This window comes from Pogoniulus pusillus, chromosome 10 (genome assembly GCF_015220805.1).
Source record: "Pogoniulus pusillus isolate bPogPus1 chromosome 10, bPogPus1.pri, whole genome shotgun sequence".
Taxonomy (NCBI): domain Eukaryota; kingdom Metazoa; phylum Chordata; class Aves; order Piciformes; family Lybiidae; genus Pogoniulus; species Pogoniulus pusillus.
In genome coordinates, this window is record NC_087273.1 from 116,685 (window position 1) to 129,200 (window position 12,516).

Here is a 12,516-nt window from a genome sequence, read left to right on the forward strand (position 1 = left end):
TTGAAGTTCACTATCTAAAGTAAATTATCTTCAGCATTTGGGTTGGAACTAGATGATCTTCAAGGTCCTTTCCACCCCAGACTAGTGTTAGAATAGAAACTACCTGTATGGTGAGTTGGTCAAAGCTTCTGTTTTCTGTCACAGCCCAGGGGGGGAAAAAGGTCTTGATTCTTTTGCTTGAGTGCACCTCTGCTTGGGTAGCTGTAGGCAGCCTGTTGGCTTGCTGGAACTACTCCCTCAGTGCAGCCACATTTAAGCACAGTGAAGGTCAGTAGAAGTTTACGGGAAGGAATGATAATCTATAGTGTTCTATCAGAAACAGCCCAGGGAATGGAAGCTTGTTTGAGCTGGGATTTCTGTTTGTCTGCACTTGCCATCAGCTGCAGATGAGCCGTGGGAAGCTCCAACTGCATGCAGGCTTCCTTGCTCCCATGCAGTTGTGCAACTGTTTACTTGCACTGTCTGGAGAAACGTGTGGACGTGGCACTTTGAGACGTCACAGTATCACAGTATCACCAAGGTTGGAAGAGACCTCACAGATAATCATCAAGTCCAACCCTTTACCACAGTGCCCAAGGCTTTCACTGCCGTAGTGGTCTCATGTTGATGGTTGGAATTGGTGATCTTAGAGGTCTTTTTCAACCAAAGCAATTCTATGCTTGACTTTAGGCTCTGGAAACAAAAGCATACGAAAATCCAACTCTGTAGAAGATTTGAGATTACCCTCAAGGTAATTTGATGTTTTTCGATTCAAACTTAGTTACATGAATAATAATGAAGTTTCAAACAGACATTATCTATGGCTCTACCTGTTGTACCAGATGACACCATTGCCATCTGCAGGTGTACCAACACTGATCACTAAACATCCTTCCACTATAATACTGGTGAATTGTTTCTGTAACTTAGTGGGTGTGCAAAGTGTTTCCAGCTCATGCACTGAGATCTGATAGAATTCACAGCCACATTTGTGATGTATCTGCACAGTTTGGGTTTGGTATTGATCACTGCTTCTTGAATTGGGTAGCTACACAGTAAATGAACTTAAAATGTTTGAAGGAGCATACCTGAGCTTCAGTGCTGGGGAAATGTCCAGAAGTGGACTATGTGTGGATGCATCTTGTGCTAAACTTATATCAATTTCCCAGCCCTTTTGAAATAATTTATATCTGTTATGGAATAGTAGTAACAGCTTCCAGACAGCAAATGTCACATTCTTGAGCAGGAGATCCTTTTCTTAGGCCTGAATGATGCAAAATTAATTGGTAATGTGGCTGTAATTTAGAAGATTGCACTAAAAAACAAATCATCTGTTCAGACTTTGCTCATGTTTCAGGGTAGCTGACATGAATGTGTGATCAAAATTCATGGCTTAGGTGCAGTGTCTCGACCTGGGGCTCAGGTGTTGTTGCTTCTTTTTTTTTGGTGTATAGTTAACATTTGCAGTCACCCCTATAATACTATGACACATGCTGCCTCCAAGTATGGTGCCTGCCTACTCCTGTCATTAAGGAAGGTTGATTTAATCAGTAAGGTGATCTAGCTGCTGTGACATCCTTTGGACTGAGGGACTCAACTACAGTCCTTTTCCCCCCATTCTAGCAAGAACTATTTCAGAAATGCTTGACAGAACTTTGTTGGTTATTATCATACCTGAATTTAGGTCAAGTTTTTAAATTCCTTTATTTAGCAAATGAATATTTTAAAGCTACTAAGGGAATACTTCCTGTGTGCAGTTGTAGTACTGTCAACAAAAGATATGATTAAATAAATGAACGTTGAAGACTTTCGGCTTATGGTTAACACCAGGTAATTAAAAGTAAGCGCTGCTGTGGGAGTGCATTATATATCAGGCGTACTCTTTACCTCATTAGCTGGGGTTTTGCATGTTTATGGAGCTAACTTGCAATTAAAAATGCCTTTAATGTATGCTTAACAAGGCCTTTTAGGTGTTTGGAATAAAACACTACAGCTTAATTGAAATTGGTATAGCATAAATAGATGTCTTAAAAACACGCCAGATAAATCTCCATGCCTAACTTGTCACTTTGCATCTTCTCCTCCTCTGTAAGCTTTACTGATGTCTGTGGGGCCTGACATTTAACTTGTCTGATAGAGGGAGATTTTCTCCTCAACTCTAAAGGACATTCTGATATGCTAGATGAGTAAAACTTGCTGAAAGGAGGTTGGAGTGAGGTTGGGGGTTGGTCTCTTCTCCCTAGCACCCTGTGATAGAATGAGAGGAAATGGCCTGAAATTGTACCAGGGTAGGTTTGGGTTGGAGATTAGGAAAAAATTCTTTCCTGCAGGAGTGGTCAGGCATTTGCACAGACTGCCCAGGGAGGTAGTGGAGTCGCTATTCCTGAGGGTGTTCAGGAAATGTGTGAACGTGGCACTTGGGGACATGGTTTATTGGCGGTGTTGGGTTGATGTTTGGACTGGATAATCGTAGAGGTCTTTTCCAACCCAAACAGTTCTATAATTCTACTCAAACTCACACATTAGCAATATTTTTAAGGTGTGAATGTTTGTATGTGCATGTTAATGTAAGAGTTGGAATATTTTTAGCTGTAGTATATCCTCCTGCTCTGAAATACTGAAAGCAGTACTGCCTTGACAACCTTCAGTGCTGATAACATAGTGTTTTAATTTTGAATGCCATGGTATCTTGTGTAAATAGTTGCCTGAAGTGTAACCCCAAGTCTCAGAGAAACCTAGTTGCAGGTCCCTTATCCTCCTGATCTTCTAACTGTGTGCTTGTTTGTCAGGGTTGTAGTGTGCCATAAAAACTCAGCAGGGTTAGAGCATGGTAGACTGACAAAGACGATGGGAAAAGAGAATGGGGGAGGAATGGAACTTTTGTAGAACACAGAATCATTGAATGGTTTGGGTTGAAAAGGACATTAACAATCACTGAGTTCCACCTCCCCTGCCATTGACAGGAACACCTGCTGCTAGACCAGCTTGCTCCAAGCCCCATCCAAACCTGGTCCTGAACACTTCTAGGCTTGCACAATGTTTTCCAGTGTGTCAGCACCCTCGTGGGGAACAATTTCCTCCTAACACCTAGTCTGACATCGAAGTGAATGTTGCTAGATGTGTAGAAAAAGATCATGATGTATGGAACTTCATATAGTTGTGTTTACTTTTTGTCTTCACTTAGGAGTGTTGTTGTACCACCAAAGAAATCAACCATCTGCTCTTCTGCAGCTGCTATAAGTATTCCTGCAAATGCTGTCAGTGTGGTTTCTTCTGTGGATTCAACCCAAGCCCTGGATTTGTCAGGAGAGTCTCCTGGTAAGGCTAAATTAAATAACTTATGTCCCAGCACTTGCTCTCTTGCTTCTCCGTCCTTCATTTGTGAAAACAAATGAACAAGTTTTTGTTAGATGGTTTTTGCTACTTGTTTTTTATTGTGTGTTATTTGAAGGTGGGATGTTTATTGATAGCTACCTGCATCTGAAAGCACTGTAGATGAGATTTGATTTTCAGACATTTAACGGTCAGTCACTTTCTGTTGTGATACTGATTAGGGTATGGCATATATCATATGTAAATATATGTATATATGCATAAATCTATGTGTATGTAGTCATTTGGGTAGATGATGTTTTGCGCTTTATTGCAACTAGGGAGTGTATATGGAATAAGTTATCAGGTCAGACAAAAGGATCTTTGAGGCTGTCTTCATCCTCACATAGCAACTTATAGTCCTGCACGTGGCATCCATGTACCTCTAAACAAAGACCAGTGTCAGATACTGTACAGAAAAAGAGATGTGAGGCTAGGATGAATTGGACCAGTTGTTGGAGGTACTGTGTGGGTTCATGAATATAAGAACTTGCCCTGTTAGATATTTTCTGAGAGTTTATTCCTTAGATGACTTAATTATTCCTACTTTTGCTGCTGTAGCTACTCAAAAGTTTAAAAAATAACCTGTTTATAGATAAAAAGTACAAAAGTAGTGGTATATTTAAACCAAAAAAAGCTATGCTAAATTTTTTGGGGTCTCCTTCTGCCCTTGTTAGGGCACATTCACAAATGTGGACATCTGAGCAATATTTGCCATTTCAAGATTTCCCAGATTTTTTGTGAAGCAGACACATTATCTTAATTTATATTAGTGTGACTATGGTATGTTCTAAAGACTACTTCTTGTCCAAAGCTTCTGTTCTGTAAAATACAAGCTTATTAATATGTTGTAGGATACTCATTCAAGGATTACACGTGCTAGTGCTAAGTAGGACCAAAAGTTACATAAAGGTGTTTCCAATAGCTTTAGCCTGAGGTCAGATCCAGTGTGGATGCTTTGCTAATTGCTTTGGACGAGATTTTTTTCAATAGGGACAAAACTGACTGAGTTGCTTATAAGCAAGTGGTCCTTTGAACCCTTTCTCTCTCTGGTGGTTCATATGAGATATATGATGTTTAACCTTTTTCTGTTTCAAAGGCTTGCTTTTCTGCTTAGCCACATTGAAATCACAGGGCTGCATAGGATCTCATAACTGTTGGTGCCCATGAGATTTAACATAAAGACTTAGAACTGATTTGCATCTTAATCAAGGAAATCTCAGCTGGGGCCTCGTTACTTGTGTTTCTCTTCAGTGTTTGAATTTCTTGCTTGCTTCTTCCAGTATATGAAGGGGGCCTGCAAGAAAGCTGTGAAGGGACTTTTTACAAGGGCTTGTAGCAATAAGATGAGGAGCAATGGCTTTGAGCTGGAAGAGAGGAGATTCAAACTGGCGTTTAGGAAGAAATTCTTTACAATAAGGATAACGAGACACTGGAACCGGTTTCTCTAGAGGTATTCAAGGCCAGGTTGGATGAAGCCTTGAGTAATTTGTACTAGTGGGAGGTGTCCCTGCCCATGGCAGGGGGTTGGAACTGGATGGTGTTCAAGGTCCCTTCCAACCCAGATAATTCTATGATTATTTTATGAACTGACATCCCAGTTATAAACACTGGGGAAAAAAAAAATGTAGTCTGCTGTCTTGTCCTCTAGTACTTGTGTTGTCTGAATGGTACTTGTTGCCGTCTTCAACTTCCCATTGCATTTCTTGGAAAAATCAAAGAAGTCTTTGTCCCATCCATGATAAAGAAAAGCTGTTGAACTCTTTGCAAAAGAGAGAATCCATTTTGTCACTGAAATTGTAGGAGGTGGCACTGTACTAGGCTAGGAGTAGTGTTTGAACTAGGAAAGTTAACTGTCTTTTGAAATGTCACAGTTCTTTGGGGAAGATTGACTGTGAGCAGCTCTTCTGCTTTAGAAATAATAAAAACTCATCTGCAGTGTAATTGTTCAAAATAATCACCGATTTGTTAGCAATTGCCACTTCACCCAGCTTATCTGTGGGCTTAATTATTACAACTTCTAAATGCTGATTCCCTTGCTTTTAATAGAAACAAAACAGATGAACATTGATCTTTCAGTTTGAGTCGACCTCCTAAGAACACCCAGAAGCAAAAATAGTACCCCTGTGTCTGCAGAATGTATAAGAAATCCAGACAATAAACCATGCTGATAGAGTTGTCTGGCAGTTTTGGCCTAACTTGGATGTGTAATCTGAATTGATATGCATAAAAAGAAACTAACCAGGATTAGAAGTAAATGAAATCATGCCTTAAGTGATAAAAATGAGGGGCTACTTCTTTTTTATCCCCAGTAAAACAACTGCACAGAAACAAAAATTTTGCAGACTTGGAGTCATTTGGAGTTGTGTTGCTCATGTAAATTGAAGACAAGCTCTGTCCAAGTCCTTTAACTTCTTTATTTAAAGGTAGAAGCAGCCATAGTCAAACTTCCTGTGAAAGCAGAATCTCATATATATAATTTTCCCCTGAGTTCAAGTCACTTTCATTCACTGATTTTGGTTTTCATGCAGAAGGAAGTAAATATATTGGTCTCTGTTTTTAGCCAACATTCATTGTAGCTTTGTCTACTTCAGTAATTGGTAATTAATTAAATATATTCTTTTTTAAATGCAGAGGCCAGAGGTTGATGTAGTGAATATATATTTGGAGTTTTTCCACATTTTATGTGAAGGCTGTTTTATTAAATATTGTTGGTGCACGTAAAAATACATTTCAGATGGTTTTTTATTAGTCAAATAATTTGTAAGGATGAGGAATCTACTTGAGTTGCCTCTTCCTTTGGTTGGTTCATAGGCTGAATGTGCCGTTTGACGTCAGTATTTTACACATGCTGCTTCCAGGAAGGGCTATTGGGAAGGCAGGAATAATGTGTGGATAGACAGGACTTGGCATGGTTGTCTGAGCTATCGTGAGTGTGCTAACAGGGTGCTTGTGTCTTTGCTTGTCACTTAGTTTTGCTTTGAAATGTTTCAATGGCAGTTGTCATGTTCTCATGCTTTAGATCTGTTACTCAATTTCTGCTCCCCGCTCTGAGTTTCTCTGTTTGTCTACTTGAAGGATTTCACAGGCATTTTATTGGTGCCTCAGTCTGAAGAATGTGGTTCTGAGACATCCAATTTGCAAATGGTTGTTCAAATGTATTTTTAAAAAGAGGGTTTATGAGAAGTCTGTAGGAAACAGGAGTGAACTGCACCTAGTTTTTAGAATTCCACTCGGATTCTGCTGCCCACCTCCTTCCCCTCCTACTTGAAGTTCTTTGAGTTTTGCTTGTTTTGCCTCTCAGCCATACAGTTGCAAGCAGGATTCCTGCCTCTGCTGTGCAGAGACATGGACTGTTCCTCAGAGTGTGAAGTCATAAACAAGGCCATGACAAAGGCCAAGCTGAAAAGAGGAGGTAGATGCTCAGGGGAAACCTGGGAGTAAACAGTAACAGGAGACAAAAGAGGACTCACAATGTCTGAACTCTCCTGCATATAGAAGAATGTAAATTTCCCCCCACGGTTGGCTTGATTTGCAAAGGAGAATGGTAATCCTTCATGTTTAGACAAAGGCAAAACTAACCTTCAAGTCTCACAATAAAATAAGTAGGCAGAGGTAAAAAAACCAAAAAGAATGTCAAATGTTACCTGAGCAGAGTTACTGCAACAAGTTGGTAGAATGGTGGAATGGTCTGGATTGGAAGGGACCTCCAAAGGTCAAATTCACTGGATTATAACTATTTCACAGGAAAATCCACCATTACAGTGCCAGCAGGTGAAGGCTGGTTGCCAAACCAGAAGGACACAGGTCAATAATCCAGTGGAGATGCTGTTGCATAAAACACTGAAAGCAATTTTTCTTCAGTGTCCCATTGCTTTGCACAGTCTGTTTTGGTTTAACCTGCATATGTGTTTATGTAACAGATCCCTTCTTTTATCTTGTAAACCCTTTCATTGTAGTCCTGAATTTGTACACTTCCAGCCCAGGAAATTTTTGAATGGGCTCATTATTTTACTAGATTCTCCTTTCCTAAATGGCATTGGTATGTTTATGTCTGGTAGGTCTGGTGTACAAAACTAAGAGGCACAGTTATTTGAGCACTATTGTTTGTTTTTTCCCCTAACCTCATCTCTCTCCTCCCAGAATAAAGCCTATCATGCACTTGTGTACTTCGTGTGTATGTGGAAGAATAAGGATTTTGTGGAAGGAGTTTCGTTAACATTATTTTATAGCTAGAGACTTTGTTTGTTTAGACCCTTGGGGACCTTGGATAAACAATAATGTTCCACTTTAAGGGTGCTAGACAGATGATCTGTTTGCATTTTCTTTTATGTCCTTGCAAATGTCTGTAAAACTGTCAGTTTGAAGGAGCCAGTTTATCAGTGAGAGGATAAGGAAGAGATAAGTCAGTTTAGTTCCACATGTTTGAAGTAGCTACTGCACTTACCCACATGTGTATTTGGGATGAAAATATGCTACTGAACTATTTTCTTTCTTTTTTTTTTCTAAAGGGAGAAAAACAAACTAAACCCCCCTCTTCTGAGTTAAAGTCGAAAAAAAGTACACACACAAAGCAAAATTTGACCGAAAAAAAGTCACTGTGCCAAATCCTTTCTAAAACAAGCCTGAAATACTCAGATATGATAAATGTGAGATTCACTCCTTTTAGTGAAATATATCTGAGTTTGGAATGTGGATTTAGGGGATGATAAGCATGAAGAAATTCAGGCCATAAATATCCTTACATGATCTTAAAAAAGACCATCAGTTTATATAGTTTCTTGCCTTAAGCTCTTGTCAAGCTCAAATTACCAGTGCCTTTCTATTATGTCTATATTTAAAAGATGATTTTAACTGAAAACTTCATAGACTTTTGCATGTGATCAGTTCTGCACAATTTGTTTTGATTTCTGTAAGGAAGAAAGAAATAATGTTCTGTCTGTGTTGCCAGTGATTTCCTTTACCTCCTGTTCTAGCCAGTGACATTCTGTGTATGAAGAGAAAACCAACCAACCAGCCAACCCATTCCCAGAAAATCAGCAAACCCCCAAGTTACCTGGGTCTGTGTGTGTATGTCTTTGTTAGCGTCCTCATGCTTTCTGTGTCCTTTCATTACCCCTTCAGATGTTTCCTTTGAAGTATTTTTTTTTTGTCTGATTTTTGATTCAGTTATTTTGCTTGGGGTCTTGCTGCACTGGTAAAGTCTTCTTTTTAACTGGTCAGTGATTCCTGCTCTTGTGCAGTGCATAGGGTGGGATTTTAGTTTTCTATACTTTTGATTTCCTAACATGTTCAGTGATAGTGGATTACTGCTCACAGATTATAAACTTAGCAAAAAGCATGTAAGCATTTATAGAACAAGATGTTCTGCAAGTGCAATCTGCATGTTGAGAGGACTTTTTTACTTGGAAGGCTTTGGATTCCGTTTGTAGTTTTGTGTTCTGTTGAACTGCCCAGATAGGTGGTCTGATAGCCTCTTTGGACAGTCTGCAGACTTAAATCCACTACTGGGCATGTGGAGTTTGAATCATAATCACATCAGAGGGTCTTGTTTAGTGAGAATATGGATTTTAGGCTTCAAAGGTAAAGCTGGAAATTCTAGTGAAATACTTTAAATAGAAAGATTATTGTGCAAATGAAATAATTGAAAGCCTCAGTGCAGCAGGCAGTGTGCCATTTGAATGCTTGTGTGCAGAAACAAACAGAAAGAAGAAAAGCTGTAGCTATTCAGGAATCCCCAGAACAACTGGAATCCCTTTGGAACTGCTTAGTCAGGTGCCTTGTTGCCTTCTGTGGCTTTATTTTTCTCTACAGGAGGCTGTTTTCTCATTTTTGGCACATAGTGTGTCTGGTTTTTCCCTTGAGAATGCCCAAGGTTGTAGTTGGACTGTGTAAAACTATATCTTAAAGAAAAGGAATTCTGTCCTAAAATAGTGGAAGTACTTACAGGATCTGGTCACCACCTTTGAAATATTAAGGAATCTCTCCTTGATTTGATTATTAAGTTATTGAGGAAGCAGTGCTCAGCTGACTGCATTCAGCTCATGCTTTCTTCCCTGCTTTCTTGACCTTCTTTTTTTGTGGCCCACTCAAAATGCCTTTCTGTCCCTACCTTCCCACACCTTCCCTTAGACAGAGTCTAAGGCTGCTAAGTGATAGGATTGCAGATGGACTTGAAGTAGTCCTGCTCCTGGGAAATGCACAGAAGTCTGTATGCTAAGATTCATTCCTCTCTATAGTTTGGAATGCAATGCAAGATTTGTGAGTCGCTATTCATATTCTGGCAGCAAGTACCTGTGAAATCTCTGTCTGCCTTGTTTCACTCCTCTGTCATCATTGCTAATACCATTCCATACTGCAGTGTGGAGACTGTATTTCTCTTGATGGACTTGAACAGCAGAATTTAGTATTCACAGATCTCTACTCAGCTCAGGAGAGCCATGAAGTGTCAGTTTGACCTAACACAATTGCTGGGTTTCCTTTCTTTAGGTAAGCATAGAAATACATAAATGATCCAGTCTTCCCTATCAACCTTTGAATAATTGCTGTGGCAAAGCTAATAACTCATAGATGAGGCTATGTGGTGCTGGCAGTGCCACAGAGAACTGTACCAGAGCTGTCTTTTTTGGAGGACTAGTGAAGCAAAACTTATAAGACAAGATTTTGAAAATAGCAACTAATTTTGTCATCTGCTTCATTTTGATGCAATTAGGTTTTAATTTTAGACAAAGAAACTTCAAGTTTCTTTGCAGGCTATTTGAAATTGGACAAGCACTTCCAGGAACCAAAAGAGATGCTTACCGTTTGGTTTTCTGTTACTACACTACAGTGGTAGGGAGTGTAAGACATTAGTTGTATTGACTGCTTAAGGTTGTAACTGCTCTTAAAATTGTTCTGGGGAAAAGGGTCTGTGAGTTCTGGTGGACAATAGGATGCCCATGGGCCAGCAATGTGCCCTTGTGGCCAAGAAGGCCAGTGGCATCCTGAAGTGCATCAAAAAGACTGTGGCCAGCACATCGAGGGAGGTTCTCTCACCAAGAGAGTGATTGGCATTGGAATGGGCTGCCCAGAGAGGTGGTAGAATCTCCGTCTCTGGAGACATTCAAGACCTGCACAGACATGCTCCTGTGTGACCTTCTTTAGGTGAACCTGCCTTGGCAGGGGGCTCGAGGACTCAATCGCCAGAGTTCCCTTCCAACCCTACCATTCTGTGATTAAGAGATCAGTCTAGGATGTTGACCTTGGGGCTTTTGTTTCTGGTCCAGCTGTCTAACCTCTGGCATATATTCATATGCAGTTCCTTTATTTTTTGCTTTCTGTTATAGGAAGGGGATCATCTAACTCAAAATTGCCATCTGTCCCTACGGTTTCCTCAGTGCCTGAGGATCCAGCTTCAAATATGAGGTAACTTCTTTGGCTGGACAGCTGTGCTGTGGCTTATGTTTTTGATGTTACAGTTAACACTCTGATTCTATGTCACTATGTTCTTTTGCTGATGCTCAGTACATAGCAATGGTTTGGTTAAACAAGTGGCAGAATATTAAACAGCGCTAAAAACTTGTTTCCATTCTACAAAATCCCAACAACTTCCTTTTCTGTTGTCGTTGTTAATCTCGTGTCTCTCTCTGCTAGCATCACAGACAGGCTTGAGCACGCCTTGGAAAAAGCTGCCCCGCTTCTGAGAGAGATTTTTGTGGATTTTGCTCCCTTTCTTTCTCGGACTCTTTTGGGCAGCCATGGGCAGGAGTTGCTGATAGAAGGTACAAGTAAGTTTCCAATTTAAAAATGGTTCACTTTTTGTTTGGTTGGTTTGTGGGTTTTGTTGTGTTGTTTGTTTGTTATTATGAATGCTCTGTTGTACCTTGGAGTCTCAACGTTTATGTACTTTTTTTAGCTGCTGGCACTGCCTTAGAAGCTCTCTTCCTGCCTTCTCACTCAGCACTGTCCCTCGGATTTCATTGCCTGCTGTACCATCTGTCTTTATTCCTCTGAGGTCATTGTCATTACATCCTCAGCTCCCTCTTTGTCTTCATCTGTTCTGATCTCATCTCATGGTTTCCTGTATCTCATTTTGTGAGACTGACTGCTGTTGTCTCTTCCTTATTTTTCTAACTCTTCCAGACAATCATCCTATGAAAGTTGGTGTATGAGATGTGTTTTGTGAATCTTAAAAGGGAAACTTAGTGCCAGAGTCAGCATCTGTTAATACAAAAGTAGAAGAGCGTACACAGTGTAGTGTACAGTGTAGAAATTTTAAGTGCAAAGATCTTGCACTTTTACTGTGACATTGTAGAGGAAGGCTTCTTGGGAGCTATTTCAGCAAAGCATGTTACAGTGTATCTCTTGAACGGCAATCTGCTTCTGCCTTTTTGCTTTCTGATTGGAAGGCAAGGAGAGGATATGTTTAGTCCTGGGAAGAATTCTCTAGTACTTTTGAGAAATACTGAGCAGCTGAGGGAGCTGGGGTTGTTTAGTCTGGAGAAGAGGAGGCTCAGGGGAGACCTCATTGCCCTTTACACCTCTCTGAAAGGATGTTGGAGGCAGGTGAGGGCTGGTCTCTTCTCCCTAGTAACAGGTGATAGGAGGAGGGGAAATGGATGGCCTCAAGCTGCACTGGAGGAGTTTTAGGATGAGTATTAGAAAAAAACTCTTCCCTGAAGAGGTTCCCAAAGAGTGGCACAGGCTCCCCAGGGAGGTGGCTGAATCCCCATCCCTGGAGGTGTTTCAAAGAAGCACAGATGTGGTGTCGAGGGACAGGGGTTAGCACCAGCCTTGGCAGAGTTGGAGAATGGTTGGACTGGATGATCTTAAAGGTCTTTTCCAACCAAAGTGATCCTAAGATGAGGATTTGAGTGTACAATGATCATGACTCTTCCTGGTGTAGGCTTAAATTATTGAGTTTGAGATGACTGAGGTTTTCTACTCTGTTTAAAAATGAGACAGGTTTGCAGTGCAGATTTGAATGTTCACAATTAAAAAACATGTTTGTTGGAACCCTCTGAATTTAGTGGTGATCACCAGTTTTTATCATAATTTGGTTATATCACAGAAATTGCTTTGTCCATTGATTTTTAGACTGATTTTTTTTTTTGTCCAGTTAAAGCAGTGAATTGACTTAGGTCATGAGCTTGTTGCAGCACTGCAGTGTTAGAAACTCTGGTTGCT

General features: G+C 40.3%; 1 protein-coding gene across 1 annotated transcript in view; it reads left to right on the top strand.

Annotated features, from left to right (window-relative positions):
- LRBA (LPS responsive beige-like anchor protein) overlaps window positions 1-12,516 on the top strand; it is a 370,336-nt gene that overhangs the window by 90,993 nt on the left and 266,827 nt on the right. The window contains 3 exon segments of the mRNA XM_064149442.1: window positions 3,164-3,297; window positions 10,677-10,755; window positions 10,984-11,117. Of these exon segments, the coding sequence (XP_064005512.1) occupies window positions 3,164-3,297; window positions 10,677-10,755; window positions 10,984-11,117 (347 nt within the window).